The 22,449-nt window shown below is 46.8% G+C and overlaps 1 protein-coding gene across 3 annotated transcripts in view; it reads left to right on the top strand.

Annotated features, from left to right (window-relative positions):
• The window catches only part of ULK1 (unc-51 like autophagy activating kinase 1), a gene marked incomplete at its 5' end in the record, with an annotated part of 99,490 nt that overhangs the window by 56,312 nt on the left and 20,729 nt on the right, over nt 1-22,449 (top strand). For 2 of the 3 annotated variants that reach the window (XM_084649216.1, XM_084649217.1), the window contains 6 exons: nt 1,671-1,721; nt 8,649-8,737; nt 10,854-11,016; nt 12,298-12,358; nt 13,773-13,862; nt 18,585-18,710. In XM_084649216.1, coding sequence (XP_084505342.1) covers nt 1,671-1,721; nt 8,649-8,737; nt 10,854-11,016; nt 12,298-12,358; nt 13,773-13,862; nt 18,585-18,710 — 580 coding nt within the window. The remainder of the gene's footprint in view (nt 1-1,670; nt 1,722-8,648; nt 8,738-10,853; nt 11,017-12,297; nt 12,359-13,772; nt 13,863-18,584; nt 18,711-22,449) is intronic. The other variant, XM_084649218.1, reaches the window with a different exon arrangement.

Below are 22,449 nucleotides of genomic sequence, written 5' to 3'. Positions count from 1 at the left end.
GATGGCCTTGTGAGCATATAGCCCCCCTGCGCTACAGCAGGTTCATGTAACAGCATTATGTGATATTCTGAATGTCATTTAATTGGCAAGGAGAACAGCAGCCGGGAGGCTTAGAACCTGGTCTCCATGGTTTGGTGCCTCTCTTAATTCCACCATCATTTAAAGGAAAACCACACGAGTCCCAAGTTTGTACGTTTCCTGTTGTTGATTTGGCAGCTGTTTACATTGCACTTAACATTTATAAAATCGTGGATGTTGCAACAGGAAATCCTCACTGGGAAAACAAGCTGAACCCCCTGGGTTAGCCGGATGATCATTCGTGGGCAGTGACTCACGCTGCTGAACCCTGAAAGACTAATACAGGAGGGTGACAGTGTGGGGGCAGAAGGTGAGAGATGGGGTGAGTCTCGGAGGGAGGGTTGGGAGTGAGGGATGAAAAAGGTTCGGAAAGTCTCTGCAGTGAGCTAGAACAGGAGCACTGTGGGAGGTAAGAAGGGGTTCTACTGCCATCAGTCAAGAGTGGCTGCCTGCAGCTGGCATTTAGGAAAGCCCAGGGCTCTCTGCTTGTGACCCGAGTGCTGGATGGACAGCCTTGGAAAAGGAAGTTCCTGCCTATCGCGGCAGGACTGGTTAGACTTTCCAGGCAGTGGGGCCCCCGAGACTGCAGGTTTGACTGCAAGTCATGGAGGCTCTAGCTCCCTTATGGACGGGTTATAATTTAGTGTGATAAGTATATAGGCTCCTCTGCTGTGTAGTGCAGAGGAGAAAAAGCTCTGAGTTGATTTGTTGCTCCTTAATGATGCCCCGATTACCCAGAGATCTCAAGTTATCGCCCTCTTAATTGTTGGGCCACGTTAGGTTTTCTCCTTCTCTTGTGTAACAGAAACCTCCTTCACTTATCCCCTAAATCCTATCTGCACCCACCCCAGTTTTCGACATGTTCCCTATTCTTCTCCGTGGCTTCTTGCAATGGGAGTGATTCCCCATCCCTGGCTGGCATGGCATGGCATAGGAGTTCAGTGCTGGTGGGAAGACCATCTTGAACCTAACATTTGTCAAGCCTCCATCATTTTGGTACCCAGAAAAACCTCTCCTTCCATTTCTAATGCAGTTAATAGACTCTGAACATGTGCTAGAGTGCATGCCAGGGTTGAAGCTTGCAGTGGAATTTGTCTTACTCTTTACTGTCATGTGCAGACAGGAGAAAGAGCGACTAGAACAGGCTGACTGTCTACTCCTTCTCCAGTGCCATGCAGAAAGAGTTGCTCTGTGGTGACCTCTTGAGGAATCAGGATAATTCTCCTTTTATCGTGTTTTGGCAAGGGGCATTTTCTCCCCCTTATCATCTGCAATCTCCCTTACTTCCTTCACAAAAGCATCCAATCCAGACATGTCTAATCGTGCCTTCACCCCTCTGATTCTCCAGCAATGTACACGCTCTTGTGACTTCCAAGGACACAACAGGCTTCCTTGAACTGGCCCTCCGTCCAGTCCCCAGCCTGTCTCCTTAGAACAATGCTAAGTATAACTGCAGTGTATGGATAGTCTAACTGGGACAAGCAGACTGTAGATCACAGAATGGAAAAATACCAAATAACTTTCCCAGCTTTGTAAACTGTTTGGACACACAGCATTTTACTTACATTGAACCGTTATTCCTCTATTTTCAGATGAGTTTTTCCATCACCCTTTCTTGGATGCAAGTGCCTCTATGAAAAAATGTAAGTGTTAATATTTTTCTTAAAACTTTAACAAGCCATGATTTACCTTCCCCTAACCACTAAGCCCCAAAAGAGAGAGCTGTCTCCAAGTCCTTTTGGTTATTTGAGCATTGACTTGGGCTTCACCACTGGGTTGAGTTCAAGATCTCTGGATATTGCAGCTGAAATTTATTTGAATCTGCTGAATTATCTTCAAAAGCTGGATTTCCTTGGTCTGTTTAAGGACCTAAAGTGGAGTAAATCTAGCTTGTGTGTGTGTGTGTGGGGATGGCTTTCTTCTTGGAAATGACTGACCTTACAGTCTTATAGGTACTTGTGGGTAAACAGCATTATGCTGCTTATATCTCCCTCTCACCTGCGTGTATAAGACAATTAATAACAGTGGATGGTGGCCAGGTTGTAAACTAATGATCTAATTGTGAAAATGCCCCAAGCCATGTATCCATTACCCATTTGTTGGGTTGCACTGAATAGCAGATACTGGAGAGCAGTGCAGTCTTTTGGACCAAATCCAGGTTTTAACTCCAGGTTCTTCCAAGTTCTCTTGCTTTAGAGGGGTTTATTTTGGATACTTGTGACTGAAGCCAGTTGAAAAATTGAAAAATGTTTTCCACTGGCAATTCCTCCCCCTCTTTTTTTTTTTTTTTTTTTATCAAAATGTTTTGTATCTGTTGCAATTTTCCAACCAGCTTTATCATCTCCTTTTAAATTAAAAGTGGAATTCAGTGGCCAACCCAGAATCACTATCACAGTACTGGGTAATTTTCCCCCTGACCAAGATGGCCCCCCCCTTATAAGAGCTCTATCGAGAGTGCACGACCATTGCTTTTACAGAAGGACTCTCATTAGACCTCTTCTTAAGCTTCTGTTTAAATACTGGAGCCAAGATTTTCAGCAGTGGCTGGCGATTTTTGGAGGCCAACCTTGAACTATCTCGAAAGGGCCTCATTTTCAGAGGGTGAGTGCCCGGCACTTTCTGAACATCAGGCCTCTTTAATGGGTCTCAAAGTGGATGCCAAAAAAACGAGGTGTTGCTTGTCGCTCTTGACAGTCTTGCTGTAGGAACACATGGCTCCGAGGCAGGAGTTCTGGTTTATCCCTGATACGCATTGTAAACACTCCCCCACCTTAACTGTGTGCTTAGGTGACCATACCACGGGCAGGAAAAGATTCTTCTGGTTTAGGGCCACTTACAAGCCAGCCCGGCCCCTACCGCCAGCTGCACCATCGCCATGTGGGGTGAGCCCTGCAAAGCGGGGTTGTCCTGCAGGCGGGAAAGGACTCTGCTTGCTTAAGGAAACTCCCAAGCCAGCCTGGCCCCCAGCACCAGCCACGCCGCCACTGTGCAGGACAAGCCCTTCAAAGCCTGACCGCCCTGCAGACAAGGAAGGACTCTGCCTGCCTCGGGAAGCTCCAAAGCCAGCTCGCCCCTCATCTCTCGCCACACCACCACTCTGGGGGATGAGACCCTCAGTCTCTGACCTACCTGCAGGCAGGCAACGATTCTCGCAACCCTGGCTTGCTCACCCACCGGCCCAGCTCTCATGTCCAGCTGCACTGTCACCATGGAGGGCCAGCCCTGTACCACAGGGAACCCCAAGCAAGCAGGAAAGGATTCTCCTGACTTGCCCTCCATTTCCAGCATCACCCACACCCTCGGAGTGCGGAAAGCAAGCGCACCACCACAGCCAGGGGAGGGTTCTCCTGTCTCGGCCTTCGCCTCCAAGTGCACCTAGGCTACTGGTGCGGGGCACTGGCCCTGTACAACGGCCACCCCTGCGGGCAGGTAAGGACCTTCCTTATCTGAAGCTGCCCACCAGCCTTCCCCGTCCCCACCACTAGACATATGTGTAAAGCCTGGGACAGGGAAAGACTGATATTTCTTTAAACAAGGAGAGGGAAGAAGTTCCTGTCATTGACCTCAGAGGTCTTGGACTGTGGTCTTTTGTGGGGAGGCCTGTTGTTTGGGTCGATGGCTCTTGCGGCCTGCCCTGGTCTGTACTCTGACAATTGGCTGTAGTGGATGCACCCAATGGATGGAGGCCTTCAGGAGATTGAGAGAGTTCCTGGGGTGTGTGGCTTGGACTGCTAAGAGGTGAGATGACGGGGGTTAACTTGGGTCCTTTTGATCCCTGCATAGGGGAGATAAGGCAGGAAGAGCCAACTTGAGAGAGGTAAGCCAGGGGCATGGGGTATAATATCGCTGTCACTTGAAGTCTCGTCTGAGGCATGCAGGACATCATCTGACAAGGGTCTCCCTTGTGATTGATGCAGTTTAATGCGAGGTCCATGCCTAGCAGTTACACTTTGACTTGCTCAGGGATGAAGCCCCCTGACTTCTGACGCAGAACATGGACCTGGCTGGGTGCTGCTATAGCCCTCCTGTTAGTCCATCTAGCCATTCCACTCGACATGGGAGTAGGGAGGATGGCGGAGGTGGTGAGGTCTGGGTAGCTGCATCTGACCTTAGATGGAGAGTATGTCACTCCCAGAATGGATTCATTTGTGAGAATCCCCGTGCCAGGATCATAATGGGAATAATTTTAGAGGTTGCCTCATTGCTTCTCTGATATCCTCTTCACACTGGAACTGATAAGAAAACTGCCACTGACTTCATCAGAAGCAGGACTGGGTCTCTAGCATTTCTGTCTAAGAGATTAGGACACCTGTAGCCCATTACCTGCTCTGGCTTCCAGTTTGTTTCCAAGTAACAATTATTATGAAATATTTGTATTTGGGGATCAGGTAGAAGCATCAACTAAGCTCAAGGCCCTATTGTGGGAGGCGCAGCACTTAGAGACATACACTTCAAGACAGTTCCTGCGCTAAAGGGCTCACAGATTACACAGTGAAGACAGACAGAGGGTGGGAGAGGAAACAGGCCTGTGTAGGCGAGGTGATTTGCTCCAGGCCACATGGCAGTCTGCAGCAGAGCTAGGAATGCAACCCAGGCCTCCTGAAGCCATCTAATGGCCTGTTCTGAGGTGTATTTCCCTCCCACATCCATCCTCCTCCATGGTGAGACAAGGGCCTCAAGTCTGTTGGCCTTCAGGGCATGCTGCAAGAGTGATCTGCTTGCCACTGGCTTTAGCCTGAGTGGTGGGTTTGGGGCCTTGGGTTTTGTTAACTTGTGTTGTCTGTCTTTGTTATTTATTTAACTTGTGGGTTTTGTACCTGCGATGAGAGATGTATCTTAGAAGTGTAAAAATATCAATAAAATCCTAAAATACACCCTTCTAGTAAGAATGTCATTTGTCTGTAGATAGATGCTGTAGGACCTTGGATAGGCGCGTGATATTGGTTACAGTGCATTATCGGAACCGAGCACGAGGAAGCATAATTAAGGCTGTTGTGACCAGTAAATACAATTGCATTAGCTGGGGTGTATACTGATCACCATATTGGGGGTTGGGAAGGAATTTTCCCCCAGGTCAGATTAGCAGAGACCCTGGAGGTTTTTTGCCTTCTTCTGCAGCATGGGACATGGGTCACTTGCAGATTTAAACTAACATAAATGGTGAATTCTCTATAACTTGAAGTCTTTAAACCATGATTTCAGGACTTCAGTAACTTGGTCAGAGGTTAAGGGTCTAATCAGGAGTGGGGTGGGTGAGGTTCTGTGGCCTGCAGTGTGATAGAGGTCAAACTAGATGATCATGATGGTCCTTTATGACCTTAAAGTCTATGAGTCTATATTGTCCTCTCTTTTTCCCCCTATTTATGACTAATGTATCACTTGATGTCTCTTTGAACCTGGCTTGCAAGAGAGATGCCAGGTAGCATGAGCAAATATTATGCATTAATGTGATACATAATACTGGTGAGATGGTTCAGTGTCTGGAACAATATGTTCAGTTTGGTGCACTTGACCTATAGCTCTGATGCCAACTTTCTGATCTTACTGTGCGTACTCACAAAGCAAAGACCAGCAAAATCATCTGTAAATCTAACTACCTGCACATGGTACAATAGCTACATTTCAAATATGGTATTTTCTGAAACTCAAAGGTTTAAAGGGGAATTTTTACTTAATTCATCTTTTGCTTCTGTACCTTGCAACCTCCAAAATACTGCCTCATCAGGAATTGATGCTGAGGCTTCAGCGGTTAAACATCAACAAAACAAGAGAGCTACAGAGATTTACCAAATTCTATCCAGCTGGTTTATATGACAAGTGGATGCCAGATGGAGACTTTTTACACCACGTTTCAGCCCCAAATCACTTTTCAAGACAAAAGCCCCTGGCGAAATAAAGTTTCTGCTGGAAATCATGGCACCCTATTGGTTGCAACTGCTTTTGCGTAGGCCTCAGTCCTGCACTAAGAATCGTTCAGGGCTGCGCCTACTTGCTTCTCAGAGCAAAACTGCCCCTTTGGGCAGTGCTCTGTTTTGAATTCTGTTGGCATGAGACTACTGATGTTGCTACCAGCTGGATGATAACTCCATTGTTGGGACAAGCTGGAGAAGATAATTATGAGAGCTAATGCCTTTGTTACCATGATGCCTGGCAATTTTAGGATTTGGGGTGCGGAACATAATTCATGTTACTGTCTCTCTGTCCAGTTTCCAGGTGAAAACATCATGTTCCAAAAAGTTTATTCCTTTAAAATTTTAAACTGAAAGTGAATGCCTTGCGGGCAGAAAACAGGACTGAGTGCATTTCTTTCAAGCGGTTGTGTATTGCTGTCATTACCTGATTGTGCCTTTTTTGGGTAAAGGGGGAATCAAACATATAATTACAGTGGAATCTGACTAATTCACAGAGACTGAAAGCCCCTGCTGTAAATGACCAGATCTTGTGAGCTAGCCTTCTGATCCTGCAATGAAGTCAATGGGGGCCCAGGGAAGAAATAATAAAATAACAATCAAGGAGGCTGCATCCAAAGATGCGTTTAGTTCATTTACTTTAGCAGCTGTCATTTAGTTTGAATTCAGCTACATCGTGGAAAAGTCTTTCTTCCTGCCCTTAGATTTATGGAGCACCTTTCCAGTGCAAATAGACAAAAATAGAAGGAAAAGCTCCAAATTCAGCCGAGTTCCCAAATAGTAAAAATGATCGTCCAAGGGAAAAATAAACATTAAAGCAGATATGGCAGTTAGTGTACAGTACATGGTGCAGTTTATTTTGTAAAAACAATAAAATCTTGGTAGTGGGAGACCTCACTACAGTACTCATCTGTGAGGCCTCCGCTAAGAGTTGAGGAGGGTTCCTAGTTTCTTTGTGCAGATTTGGCAGCTGCAGTTGTTTGTACTTCCTGTCACAGTTTGCAGGCTAAAACTGGGGAGATTCTTTCAGGCTTCTTGTTTTCCAAGACATTGAGAAGGCGGTTGGGACTGACCTGCAAGCTGTCTACATGTAGGAATCCCAGTGATTTCAAAGAAGTGCTGCATGGAATTGGGCTCTCCACCTACATGTGAGTTCACCCAGACTTTCTGGTTTGTTCCTCAAGCATAGGGCGTGAGAGCCGGCCATGCTGTTAGACATGGGAGCTGAAAATGCATTCTGGGTATTTAATATTTAACTGAGCACCCTGAGCCTCTGATCTTCCTTCCAGAATTCCCATTTTGGGGATACTTTTCTTTCTCGGCAGGGCAGCGTGTTATAACAACATGACTTACTGAGATTGCAGTCAAACCCACCCTCGGTATAGGCATGGGAGTTACAGAAAAGGAAGCTTTCCTCTCACAGAGATGTCCTTGTCTATGGGCTTAACCCTTAGAACCCTGAGGATGAATAGACGACATCCTTGGGGTTCCAATACAAGGGACGGGAGACCCATCTCTCTCCTCTTCTCTGGCCCTTGTCAATGATTCTGCTTTCTTTGTAGTATCCTCCCTTTATCTCTGGCTACTGAGGAAGCCCTCCTACCTTCTCTTGGGACACCTCCTTCAGCTCTTGCTCCCTCACTCTGATCCTCACTCCCAGCCTGTGATCATGGAGCCACTTTTTACTGGTATAAGCTGGGGCAGGGGAAGTGTAAGGCAAGGTCCACAGGCAGGCCAGAATAAAAGGAGACTTGTATGATGGGAACAGTTTTAATTTCTGCCCTGTCAAGAGCCCAAAGGATCCCAGCTCTTCTTGCCAGTAGACCATCTCTTCCCCTACCACCCATGCACACACACCATCACTGAACATTGCCCTAAGGGTTAAAGAAATGAATGTATCTCCATGTAGTTACCTGGCTGTTAAAATAAACATAAGCCTTTCATTGTAATATTTTAACATTGTTCACCATGAAGCAGTTTTACATGGAGAAGAAAGCTTTCCTCTTCATAATTACCCTATCGGGATAGTCAATTATTTTTTATCAAGGTCCAGATTTCTTAGTCAAGGTATAGTCAAGGTCCAGACTCCAGAGAAAATAATTTTAAAAAACCATAACAGTAATGATGATAATAAGTAAATAAAAAGATTTTGGGGTCCATTCAAAAGTGTCTGGTGGTATGGATTTGACCCACGGTCTGCCTGTTGACTACCCCTGCTCTATACCGTGTACATGGAGTAAGTATGCCCAATCCTGTGGGTTAATAAAACTAAGGCAAGGCTGTAATTTTCTGACAATGCAGGTAGGAGAGAAGAGAAGTGAAATGACTATCTTCTGGATCCACGTAAACCATTAAAATACCAAAACATCTCCCAGGTTACTGGGAATGGGCTGCCTTAGAGCTGACCAGTAAGCACATTCACAGCTAAGGTGGCCATGTGTCCTGCAGGAGTACCATAATAAAGATAACAGATGTCAAATGACCGTGTGGGGGAGGCAAGTTTTTTCTCATTTAAACTGGACCAAATGTTGGTTTTCCCTCCATTAAATGGCACCAACTGGTATATGAGATAAACCTGATGGGAAAGAAGACTAGAAAATCCTTTTTAATCATTGCATTGTTGGCCGGTCAGAACGTTTAATGATTTCTTTCTGTTCCCAGCTGCTTCTGTGCCAATGCCTTCTTATCCAAGCTCAGGCTCTGGTAGTTCCTCCAGCAGCTCTTCCACTTCCCACCTGGCCTCACCTCCTGTAAGTACAACCCACAGATATCTGGGGGGGGTTGTTAACATTCCTGATGGTGCCTTGGCTGCTGTCCCTTTCTGCTTCGCCATCTTGTTGGATCATTTGAAATAGGTCCTTTGCTGTCACTGTCTGAAGTTGCTGAAGATTGTAATACCTTAGTAATTCAGGCTGTGCCTGTTGCAAGCTCCTATGCAGTATGATGTGGGTTGGGGTCCTAAAGTGACTTTCTGTCTCCACAAGGAGTGCTTCAGTTTGTCTTTATCTATTATGCAAAGAGCCTGCAGTGAGCGAGGCTTGCATTAATGACACCAGCTGGTGTCAGTAGAGCTGTAAGACTCCTAAGAACCAGAACAAGTCATTAATTCAGCATCTAACGCTGGCTGCCAGCTCTCTGCCCTCGAGCCAAGTTTGACAGCACAATCCACCTTCTTTTGCAAGGTGAACCTGCCCAGACGCACGTTCGCCAAAGCTGTCTGCTCAGGCCCAGACCTGCCACAGTGTGGTAGGCTTAGGAGAGTGGATCTGAACGGACGTCTGTCCCCCCTCATTACTTAACCACTAAAACTTTCCTCTGAAGGGCTGAATGTTAACCTGCCAGCAAAGTGACATCCCCCCAGCTCACCGAGTAGATTTCAGAGACTGTCGGTGAAAGTTGCCTTTTGAACTTCTTTGTGCAGAGGAATATTGATGTGATGGGGATAAGGGAAGAGGGAAATGGTTATGAATTTTCTTGTTCCTCCTTTGCAAGATTGCTTTCCTATTAGGCATTTTGTTCTTCCTAATGTCCCTAGACCAGGGGCTCTGAATTTGCAGGTTACACGCCTCAAGCGGTGTCGTGAGTAGGTGTTACGAGGTTCTGAGGAGAAGAGAGTCTGGGGGTGGGTGGGGTGCGCATTCCTGGTATGGGAAAGGTTGGAACCCCTGCCCTAAGCTAACCCAGGAGCTCTGATGTTCAGGGTGATCTGGAAGAGGGGCTCTTTGCTCTTCATATCCTTTGGACTTCACCGAGTTGGGTCACTGGGGGCAAGAGTTTTGTTCATTTCTCTTCCTCCTGCAATTATCATCTCTCTTCTCTGGAGAGGAGGGGCTGGCCTAGGTCGTGAGATCTCTAGCACTCACGTCACACTTGATTAGAGAACATTGTGGCCGTCTCTCCTGTCCCTGAGCATCAAGAACGCCTAGCCTGCTCTCTGGCTTGAGCAGCACATGAGAGGTACAAACTCCCTGTCAAGCCACTGAGTTAGCAAGAGGTTTCATATACTGACCTTGCTCTAGGGACCCAAATGAAAGTTGCTTTAATTCAACCCCTTGGAGATCTCTCCCAGCCCCAAACAGCACTTGGTTGAGGAATGGCTAAGGCCTATATAGCAGACATGGTCGATATGCTTCCTGCCTAAGGGATGGCAGAAGGGATCCTTCTGAACCACTCACGTTTCCCCATTCCCATCCTTAAAGTGTCGATGTCGTGGCACTCGTCCCTTCTGGCTGAGGGGAAGGTATAATGCAGCTCTCCCTGGAGCCTGTCCTGCCACTGAAAGGACCATTTGGTATTGACTGACCACTCTGAGCTGCTCTTGATTCCCACAAGCCCTGCTCCCCAGGCTTCACTCCCCACTTATTGCGTCCCAGCCCCAGTGAAATATATTTGCACAGGTCAGTGCCTCGCTGATGACCCTACGTTCTGTAAACATACCCAAAATCCAGCTACTGCCGTGGAGTGAGTGGATAGCAGCCGCGTGCCAGCAACAAAACTAACCCCCCTCCCTTCCCATCTCTTCCTAGTTCTCCTTGTATTCCTTCTGTGGTGAGCTGGTGGTCTATCCATCAGGAAAGTCTAAGCAAAGCGTGGTGCCTACCTCGGAGAAACTATTCTTATCTGGGGTGCATTTGATGTACCAGGGCCATGTTTTGGTGATCAAAAGAGGCACTGTTCTGACTTGGGTTTAGCTTTGAAAGATACGGTTCTTTTGCACTCAGTAAAGGAAGCATCTGTTTGTGGCGAGTTGGCAGCCCCCGTTTATCAGCAGAATTTTGGCTCTGGCTTTGCACAATTTAATTTAGAGAATCTAGCAGAATGATGCATAGCTGTATTAAACTCCGTGTTTGTTTTCTTTGCTTCAAGCAGTCCATAGGAGAGATGCAGCAGCTGCGGGAGAAGGCTCTGGTGTCTCCTGCCCAGGATTCCCCTGGTTTTCTGCATGGGTCTAAGGACTCCGCTGAAAGCAGCAGCAAGAATTCCTCCTGTGACACTGACGACTTTGTTATGGTCCCAGCACAGTTCGCAAGTAAGGCACGCTGTTTGTAGTGTGTTTAGAGACCGTGCAGAAGTGAGGCTGTTTGTACACTGAAGACCGCTTCTGGAAAGCCAAAACACTGATAGATCTGTGCGTTTTGACTGTAAAGTAGGAATGTTTTGGTTTCCCAGACTGAGGAAACATCTGGCACGGTGATTGCATTGTAATACATTCTGTAACTAAATAGCTTCAAAGAAAGGATTTGAGAATAAGGAATCTTTCAGGACATGGACCTGAATTGAGCATAAGAACTGAAAACCCCAGTGGGGGAGAAGCAATGTAGGCTTACATAGATCATAGAACCTCAGGATTGGAAGACACCTCAGGAGGTCATCTAGTCCAACCCCCTGCTCAAAGCAGGACCAATCCCCAATTTTTGCCCCAGATTGCTAAATGGCCCCCTCAGGGTTTGAACTCAGAAGCCTGGGTTTAGCGGGCCAATGCTCAAACCACTGAGCTATGCCTCCCCCCTGTATGTAGCAGTAAGTGTGTTCATATAAACACATGTACACAAAGAAGAGGACCCCCATTCAGCAATGCACCTAGGCATGTGCTTAAGTCTGTGCCTGTTCAGCAGAGCACTGAAGAACATTCTTCCAGTTAAGCATGTGCTTATGGTGCTTTGCTGAACTGGGGATGAGGCCCTCCCTTCCTCATCTCTCTTGCAAACATTTGAACTTTCCTGTAGGCTTGGAAGGGAGAATGGGCTCTGCAGTGTGTGTCGGTGCGTGTAATTAGAGTGTGAGAGAAGAACTCAGCGTTGCTTTTACTCTCCCCAGTAACAGCAGTGGGAGCCGGGTACTAACGTCTGACACTGTTCACATTTCCAGCATTTAGAGCATTTGGCAGGGGTGAGCTCTTCTGTGTATCCAGCTGCCACCTCACGGGGTCAGATTGGAATCTTGCCACATGGGGCATAGATGTGTTTGAGCCCTACGTGCAAAACATGCCACTGCATTTGCAAAGCAGCTAACGGCTTGCAACAAGGGACGCGTGTCTATGCTCCGAAACATCTCTGTCAAGTCTCTGCCCCTTTCCAAAAATACCTCCTTTTAAACCAAATCCGTCAAAGCCTGAGGCCGTGGGGATCAGAATGAAACCAGCTGCTGGCTGCACTGGTTCAGCGAAACAGAGATCTTAAAGGCTGCTTAGGATCCACATTCCCCCTGGTCTTGGAGAAGCAGGAGATTAAAATCAGTCACTCTGAACATATAAAAGCTTTTAAGGACATGACCCAAACCTAATCCATTTCTTCACTTTCTTGACACACAGGTGATCTAACTGCTGAGGCAGCAGGAGGGAAACCCGTCCAGGACAGCCTGATGTACAGCGAGTAAGAGCGTTAGCCTCTTAAGAATTAGAATGGTTAGCCTCTGGCACGGACACTGCATTAAACGCTGCTGGGCTTGAGGGGATGGAGAAGGGATTTTGCTCACTTAACTCTATATGAGGCCCTCTCTTTGCTTCAGAGATGACTCTCTCAGTGACCTAGTTGCAAATTGCTTCCTGTTTGCACCATAGAGTCTCCTTAAGGTCCTGCCTATACAGCAGCCTGGAGATGTATTGTAATGGGCCCCCCAGACATGGGCTGTATTTTTAGCATAGAGAAACCTTTACAATTTTCTAGGCCTTTGGGATGGGGAAATTTAGTGACTCGTAGAGAGAAAGCAGGGACACCGGGGAACTGCAATGCTCTCTGATTCCATTCCCAGCAGTATGCCAGCATTCACTGGAAGAGATTTGGGTTGGAACCCAGCCCAGCTTGCTGGCTAGCCGCTTTTCCATCTGCCAGGCAAAGTTCCCAAGCCCTTTTCTCCTGCCCGTATGCAGAGCCTTGCTGCAGACTTGCGGCAGGACTAGACTCTACGATGAGGTCAGTAATAGGAAGAACTCCGACTCTTCCCTTCTGTACCCCTCTGCCAGGGAGCATTTTTTTTCTAGAGAAACTGGGGAGGGAGAGAAAAGTCTTTGTCCTAAGAAAACTGAGGGTGACTTGTCCACAGTCCCTCAGCCTTGTCTTGAGGAGGGGGTGTTGTGTCCTATCCACTCCGCGGGCCTGGGAATCGGGAGACCTGTGTTGGCTTCTAGACTTTGCCACTGACTCACTGCATGACCGTGAGCAAGTCTTTACCTCCTGATGGCTCGGTTATATCAGCTGTAAAATGGTGGGGGGTTGGTAACCGTACACCTTTGCAAAGCTTTTTGAGATCCTTGTATGAAAGGAGCTGCACAAGGGATAAAGGCTGACAATTTATTACTAGACTGATGAATAGTGCAGTGGGTTTGGAGCAGATGCTGCTGTTACTATCTTTCTATTATTGATTTAATCTAACCTCAGCCTACTCTCAGCCAAATTCACAGCCTTCCTGATAATTGAGTTGCCGTTCCATTGGGTTTCTTGGGACAGAGCTGAGGGACAAGGAAGAGTGGTTAAAACTAGCCTCCAATTCCTCTTTAAAAAAAAAAACAAAAAACTCTGAGGACCTGATTCTCATTTACACTGAGGCCCTTTTAAACAGGGCAGAAATTACATGTACACCCCCATTGAGGCCCCCTGGCAAGGGCAAAGGAGAGGAGAGGGGAATGGATTGCTTCCCACAGCGTGTGCCGGGGCACAGTTAACTTACATTCCGACACATGTGAAAAGGACACGAAGCCTTGGGGGGCAAAGCTGGGGGGAGCGGTAAGGAGCGGGGAAGTGCTGTTGCCCCCTGGGCTCTAACAGAACTCTCTCTCTCCCTTTCCAGGAGTTCTCTGGTGACTTCAGCCGGAGTGGAGAGCCAGGCAAGGACCCCATCCCCTTCGCCCCCGTACAGCACTTCTCCCAGCCCGGCAGGGTAAGAGGGAAGCTGGTGAGATTGTTCACCCCAAAAAAACAAGTTTTAGGTCTTGATCTAACTCCTGCTGAAATCAAGGTGTCTTTCCACCAATGTCAATTTGGGGGTGGGGTCAGAACCTCACAGTGAGGCTTGGCCTTGAGTCCTCGAGTCAAAGGGCAGCAGCTACAATAAAAAAAACTAACCAGAAAAACTCAGCAGCTTCAGGCTCAGCCCAGTCCTGGATGTGGAGCCTGAACTCCTCAAAGGCATTCCCTCCCCCCAAGAAAGGCAAGGGGAGAAGGAATCTGAGCTGGAGTTAACCCCCTGTGCTCTGGAGACCAGGGAGCGCCCTCAGCCCCCATCCAGAACTTTACTAATACTACACAGACGTGAGACTGAGCTGAGTGCAACCCATTGGTGGAGTCCCCCTCTGTGCCCAGTCCACGGAGAATACGAGTGTTACAGCTAGAGAACTTGGCTCTTTAGCTCAAGCTGTAGCCACTCTCACTTTTAGCACTGCAGAGTCCAAGTTCAATCCCCAGTGTGCCAGCCGCAGTGGCGACCGTCACAGGAGCCCAAAGGCACTGCTTTGGCTGGGGCTTTTCCAATACCACCATGTTTTTCGTAGGGCGGCTCCTCGCTTGCATCACGTGTCTGTGAGGCTTATTTGGGAGCGATTTTTGTTTGTCTTTGTGGAGCAGGAAAGAAAGAACATTGTATTTAACTAGGGGAAAGGACCTCGCTGCTCACTGCAGTGCTGGAACCCACCACAGATATAGCCGCCTTGCTGCGAAGAGGCTGCGAGATGGAGTTTCTTATCTTCTGAGGCCACAATAGTACTGCGGCTGTGAGTGGCTGGTCTGGTGGGTAGGCGGCTGAATCTGTGGGAAGGTTGTCTCCCCATTTGTTCCTGCTGTCGAAGGAGGCGGTTCGGCCAGCTCAGATATTTTGAGTCTGCGTAAGACCCCAAGCAGCTCTCTGCTCCATACCTGAGACGGGTCGGTCCTGCTGCCAGATAGAGCTGTTCGGTTTGTAGTGATGAACTGTCGTGTGTATTGGTATAACTGGCTCGGCTGACGGGAACAGCAGTGGTCAAGAACCTTCCTCCTTTTGGTCACAGGTTCAAATCTAGCTAGGCCAGTGCTGACAACGGCCCATGTGAAATGAGTTTACAGTCCAGCTGGCCACACACCGAAATCCAGCTCCACCAGTGACTCTCCTTGTCTCTATTTGCTCGTAAAGATTGAATGCACATGGAGACTGATTTGATTGACTCCCACCCTTCAAGGTGGTCCATTGGCATAAGAAAGCTCGCACTGCCTCTGCTCTCTGAATAACAGGGAGGACTTGCGTGTCTTAACCTGTCGACCGGGCACCACTTACGAGTGGGGAAATTCACCCTGAAAAAACTTAAAATGCTAAAGAAGTCCCAGCCTTGCGTTGTGAAAACACTCCTCACCCAGAGAGAGCCCATAATTACGTGCCATTGCTTAAACCCATATAAACATAGGGAAGAAAGAGAGCTCAAAGCCTTGCTGACATGATCGGACTAATTGGCTGGCACGTACCACGGCTCAGAGTTTAACTGCATGAGGCTTCTCATGCCGTCACCTGCTAAGCTTTTTAACAGCTTGTTCTTTAACTGATTCGTGTACAGCCATGGGATCAGTGTTCATTAGAGGATTCGGGCTTGTCCTAAAGAGCGGTGGGTGGAAATGCACGGAAGGTCATTGCAAATGCTAGCTCGCTTTTCACCATGCCCTCTCTCCTCCAAATCAGGATGCCTGCGTCCCATTGGCGTGGAAGGTGGAAAATCACTGCTAGTTACATGAGGGTCTAGCGTGCCACTACCCCACTCCCACTCACTCATTCCCAGTAGCCTGTGTGGAACGGACCTCAAACCCTGCGTCTACAGAGACCCCAAAGAGAAACTATCTACCCTTCCAGGAAGGGGAAGAGACCACGGTAATGTAGGACTGGACCCACCACTCCACCCCAACAAAACTGAGTATGTGGGGACCTCAGCCACCCTGCGGGTGCTTCTGAGCTGGTCCCAGCAAGGTGTCTTCACCGTACTTGAGCATGGGCTCTGCTGCCCTTTGACTGCGTGATGTCGCTCAGGCCTTCAGCGCTTCACTGCATGCCATTGGCAGCAGGAGGCAACACTGGCTTTTCACTCTCCCTTTGGCACCACTTCTTAGCAGGCTGGAGCTCTCCCTTCGTTTGTACCTTTTGTCTTGCAATCAGCATTTTACCTCCCTCTCCCGCCCCTCCCTGCAGCGCTGGAGGCAGCCCAAATGGGACAGATAGCAAAGGCTGTTTGAGATTGGCTGGTAGAGAAGTGTTTGCCTCCAGATGTCAGTGTGCTTTCTGGAACTACGCTCCTGAATGTTAACTAGAATGTCACCTGACCAGGATTAACCCATATTAACTGCTAGGCTTTTTTTCAATCACTTCCCCATTGAAGATGTCTCATAAAATTGTGTCTATGTACTACTTTTGCTGTGTCTCAGATTGATGGGTTTAATGCCACTCTCTCCGAGCACTTTTAGTTACAACTAATTAGCTGAACTCTCTTTCCTTCTTGATCTGTTGGGCTCTGAGAACTTCTGGACCGCTGTGGTTTGAAAGACCTCCAGATATTTCCAATGTCTAATACGTACTAGGTTCAGGTTTAGTTACCAGCTATTTGTTGTCTGAATCAATTGGTAAGTTCCCTGCATGTCATCTAAATTTGACCTCCTCGTTTACAGCATACATGCAGTATGGAAGGTTGGCCCGTAGTGGGACTTGATATACAGTAGCTCTTATATGAGGCCACTCTTTGACTCAGTAACTTCTCTTCTTTGAAAGATGCAGGCCTGGGTTAGAAGTTCAGTCAGTCAGGCAACCTGCAAGGTGAAGAGTCAATCCTTTATCCCTTAAAACTTCAGCTGTTGCCCCCACAGACGGCTCTACGTTAGCTCCCAGATATCTCAGCCAAATCACCGTTCAATTTATATCTTATTGCACCCGTGTATCCATCCGTATGATATGCCCTGTAAATTCCCCTTACCAAAGTGTCGCTGTTCTGCTGACAAACGCTTCAATAGCCTGGACCTTAAATCTACATCATCATTCCTGGTTTTTCCCCACTCCTTTTGCATGCACACGCACTAGCTTGTTGTTGTGGGGCTGAGCTTATGGGACATTCCTAGCCTGATTATTCTGAGGTGCGAAGCAGCAGTAGTTCACATAGACTTGATTGGGAAGTGTGGGTGCTCAGCATCCTGAAAACCAGGCTCTTGATCCTGTAGTTGCTGTTTCTGGAGCACTTGTGCTGACATCCCTGGGAGTTTGGAGAAAATATGAATATACAGAACAGAAACTAGAACTGCATAGAATTAGCAAACGGTAGATGTTAAGGAGGAAAAGAGGAAAAGTGGGTCACTTCTATGTCTTCCTGCTGTGCGAGAGGGTCTTTTTCAACCCACTGGTGCTGCTCCAGTGGTGAGTGACTTCTTCATGGGCTATGGACAATGTCCTGGAAATCTGCCAGTAAGCTACAGCATATAGGCATGGCCAAACATTGTCACCAGCAACTGTGGAGGCCTTTGCAAAAACGTGCTTTTTGGTCTTTAACTCTTTTGGCAGCTGTATAAGACAGCAGTGGTAGTCTACTTTACTTTACTTTACTTTTCTTGTTTCCTCTTCTGCTTGTGTGAAGCATTTCTGGTGTGGGTTATGTACCAGTAGAACTGTTGGCCGTGTAGCCTCTACAAGGTGAACCCAGATTTCCTAAGGGCAGTGATTTCTGTGTCCCAGATTGACCAAGAGAAGATTACAAGAACCTCCATTGCTGATAAGATCTTCCTGTAGCCGTGCAACAGCTACCTATTTGGGGTTGGCTGCCGTGAGTGACACTGCCATGGCAATTAATCCTGGAATTCCCTGAAGACCTAAGGATTTGGGAAAGGATTTTAGGAAGCTACTTAGTTTAATCATACAGGGGTGCGTTTTCTTCGTTTTGTGCAGTATAGTATACAGGCAAAGAATAATGGAGAAAACTGCTAGCTGAAGGGGATAAGTATTGGAGCCTGAACTGAGTACCCTATTCAGACTTAACTGGAGAGCAATCTGTAGTTTGCAGGATGAGTCTAAAACACTCAACTCCTCTTGACCTCAATGGGAATTCTGCACACACTGTATAGCGACTTTCCTCTCCAGCAGGTCGCCCGCCCCACACTTGGTTCACTTGCAGACGTGCTCATATTCCCAGGGTTGTGTGTCTGCCTAGGAATGCTGAGACTCGTGGAGATGCCGTCTCTTTGGCGATGCTGCTGCATGAGTCGCAAGTAGCTTTGGGCAACAAGTGACTCTTGGCCAGTGTCCTTTGTAAGCAGCTGCGGTTTAGCCTTTGTTCAGTGATGTGCTCCTTGGCTGTGGTTCTGAGGCTGCTGGAAAGTAGGCTGGATGCAGCTTGAAATAGCTGAGGTCTAGTTTTCCTGGCGGGTGTGGTGCATCATGTTTCTAACACAATCAGTGGGCGGGAATCGCCCTGAGGAAGGAGAGGTGAGTGGTTTTTGGAGGTGTGCGGTGGCCCTTCCTTTAATGGCTCTTCTAATACAAACTCGCAACCTGAGGAGAGGAGCGAGGTGGATGCTGCCCTGCAGACAGTCGCTTAAGCAAGTTAATACATTAGATTGTGTCATTAAACACTATCTCCTCACAAGAGTCTTTATTTCTCTTTGAATTCCACAGCCGGCAAGGCCAGTTTTCCAGCAGCAAGTACAAACACTCTGTCCCCATCCCGGTCCCAACGCAAATCCACAACTACCGGCGGATCGAACAGAACCTACAGTCTCCCATTCAACATGCTTTGCCACAGTAAGTGCCAAGGTGCTGGCAGGAGGTAATGCCACCTCCTGCTCCTTGCAGGAGCCTCCAGATCTGCACTGACTATATCATAAGAAGGTTTTACAGTGTGATCCATCTCCATCCCTGTGCACAATTTCCTGTACTGCGGGCCCTCTCCCTGGCAGTAGGTGGGCAGCCCAGCATGCCGTGTGCTAACATTGTTTGTGGCATTTTGACACCAGTAATAGAATCTATTTGTGACTGAGCGCTGTAAGAGTGTGTGTGTGTAAGATTTTCAAAGGCACACTTAGTTACTTAGCTCCCCTCAAGTTTCAATAGGAGTTGGGCACCGTATGTCCCTTCCCCACTGTCAGATCAATCTCTCTGATGGAACATCCAAGGGAAAATGGTCTTTTATTTGGCAAATGGCTAAAACTTAGACATTTTTGGTCAAACTACTGAAAATGATTGAAACTCATTTTTATAAAAATCTGTTCACACGCTTAGTCACACCACAAAACGATGTGTCCTATGTGACACTTCCATGTTAATGTGATGATGCAACACAATTAGTGCATGAGCAATTCATGCCTGCGAGGTAGAGCGCACATTGGGGAACCAATCAGGATGAACCGGATATTAGTCTTGGACCATGGGAGTGACGCTTTGCGTACTGCATAGATGGGTCACACCTCTGAGGAGCACTTGACTTCTTTCTATTGAGATTGCCACACACACGCTAGTCTTACAGACTTGTCCTGTGGCTTAACCATGGCACTCCCAGTTAAAAACGAATTGAAAGGAGAGGCATACGAGAAGCACGAGACCTTAAAGAAAGTCCACGTACCAAAGGTGGAATATGTTCAAATTATTGACAAGTTGCGGCATGTAAGCAGCAAGCAAAGAACCAAGTCTCAGCAGAAGTATGACTTCTTGCCAAGGTGAGTTTCTTTTATGTTTACATTCATTAGGGTTAGCTTTCAGCGGGGGTTTGATATTCCTGTCAGACTGGTCTGCCGAGAGGCCTCAACCCGTTTTGCAAAGGCTGATAACACCTAAGATGTGATGGGTCAGTCTGACCTAACCGGGAGTCAGCAAACAGATCATGGTGTGCCAGTTTTTTGAACACATTCTTACATTCTGGCTAAACGCCTTTCTGCTCTTAGATGCCCCCTATTTCCTGGAGCCGAGCTCGCTGCAGCTGCTGGGAGTTAAGCATGAGAAAAGAATTGACTATCCCCCTTAATAATCCTTGCTGTCTGCAAAGTCAAGGATCTGGAAAATTTGCAGATATAGAGTGTACCTGTGATGTGGATACCAGGGCCTGGAATTGCTGGTTCAGATTCACAAACTATAGCCTACCAGTCGGATTAAAGTATTGTGTTAGGCTGCTTTATTTAGCATGGGTGCAATGATGAGACTAACATAATCTCTGCAATCTAAAGAAAACCCACTGTATCTTCTAAAAATTATCAGGCTCATGCAGAGCAGCATCCTTGTGTCCAGGAGCCTTGTGCTCAGTAAATTGGTTTCTTCCTCCATGCAGCAGGTGCAGTGCACATCCTCCAAGAACAGAGGGAAAACCTTATCAAGCATACTTAGAAGGACAGTGACCATAATGGCTGGTCTTCCTTATCAGTCATTTGACCAAACGTTTTAAAGTTTTAGACCCAAATTTGGCTCTCGGCTACTAGCTCACAGCTCCCACAGAAGTCAGGGAAAGTTGAATGCCAGGTATCTGGGGGGCAAACTTTGACCATTTTACGAAATGACCTAGGACCACGTGATGCAAACAGACTAAAAGTTTTATCAGTTAATGAGATAATTTGGCAGTGTGACTGGAAGGTATGTACCTGGTGGGCGGAGTTTGTCTGTGTCCAGATGTGACATGTGGTAGTGATAACCATGTGGTAATTTGCATTTATCTGTGGCCACCTCACCTGCTCTCTGCTTGCTAATTCCATCTCTCTCACAGGACTGCTTCTAATGTTCCATGTCTCCACGCAGTTTCAAGCCGCTGTCATTTTTAAACTCTTCTCTTTTTATGGTCCAAAGATGGACTAGCCCCTTTAAAGTTATGCTGAAGCAAGTTCAGGGCAGACGGCGTTCAGTCTTGAATCAATGATATTATTGAGATCTGATACCTAGTAAACCATATGGAGTACAAATGCTTTCTGGATCCCATTGAAGGGTCTAAAAATCTTTTCTCTGTGCCAGGCTTCTCTTTCATGTTTGTGTGCCACAAATAATTTTTTTGGGGGGGAGAGTGTAATCCATAATTTTATTTCAAGGCCAGGTCAGTTGGACGATACCAGAGCTATAAATTTGGAACATCTTCACTTACAGAAAAGCTTTTTTAGAGTATTTTTATATGCAGTATGACATGCAGGAAAGTACCAGTAAATATTTTAAATCTTGTTCCACTTAAGGCATTGTTCCTGTAAAGCAGGTGGCATAATGAAACATATAATGGTGTTTCTTAAAGAATGTAATGGCATTTATTTGATATGACCTCTTGGCTTCATCATTCACGAGTAAAGTGTATATTCACACCAGTAGAATCTTTATGCCATCAGATTACATATGCCTGCATACCTGCACCTTAATCTTACAAAGGAGAGAAAGTATAGTGTGTATTCATGACGGTATGATGCATTGAGTTGAGTAGTTCTTTCAAATCACTCACCGATCCCTTTCCAAAAAAGCCACCTGTGGCTTGCGACCACCACGTATTTTTGGAAATGATTGATTGAAAATTAATTTTTTTTTTTTGCAAGAGATGACTGAGAGTGAAAATAGGGATTCCATGTGAGAAAAGGGTTTTTTTGGTTATTCGTGGAGTCTGAGTGCCATGCCCAATGACTGCAGAAGGGAATCTTGGTGAAGGAGGTTACCCTGGTAAAAAGACATTCTGTTCTTTGATGTGCGCGTGTGTGTAATTATTTTTTCCTGTAAAGAAAAAAATAGAGTGAGATACCAAAACCAGTATTCCTGTCTCTTTAAAGGATCAAGGTTTTGATGGATCCACTGTACTCTGTTTCCCCTTCTATTTGTTTGCAGGATCTGGGGAATACTTTAGGAGGATAGATAAGTGTAATTTTTACTCCTTAAGGCTGAGGTTTTTCAAGGGAGCTTAAGGGAGTTAGTAGCTCGGACTCTCTCTTGAAAATCTGAGCCTAAAAAAATTCCTGTGTAGCACTCAGTCATTCCAGTTGTATTGGCCACACACCACTCTGTGTTGCTTTGTACCCATTCCTGACATGACTCAAAGCTCTCTGAGGCAGTAACTCATTTGGCACAGCTCACCTATTGTACAATGCCACGCGAGCCTATGAAGCTATCTAATTAAAAGTCTGCTCTAACCAGCAGCCCAACATTGATAGGCAACAACTAGGATAACTAATCACTGGACGTTTTTGATGGTTATTAAAACAAACTGGTAACATGAAAGATCTGAGTCTCTGGCTTCCAAGAGGGTGCTGTAAATATGTGTGTGTGTGAGAGAGAGAGAGAGAGAGAGAGAGAGAGAGAGAGACTAAAAACGATGAGAACCCCCTGATTTCCCTTTTATAGCTAAGCTAATTGTATTCTTTTTTTTCAGCTTACATTGTAAGCTCCTTGTTCTGTGTTTTGTATGGCACATAGCACAGTGGGGCCTGGTCCTCGGTACTACTGCAATACAAATCATAAACAATGAAGATTTGGCTTGGTGGAAAGTAGCTGGGTGAGCTCAAATGTGTGGTGCTGTTGTTTTCGTTGCCCTTCTTTA

Source organism: Lepidochelys olivacea (assembly GCF_965140295.1).
Source record: "Lepidochelys olivacea isolate rLepOli2 genome assembly, chromosome: 15".
Classification (NCBI taxonomy): Eukaryota; Metazoa; Chordata; order Testudines; family Cheloniidae; genus Lepidochelys; species Lepidochelys olivacea.
This window is presented reverse-complemented; position numbering and strand designations above follow the sequence as displayed.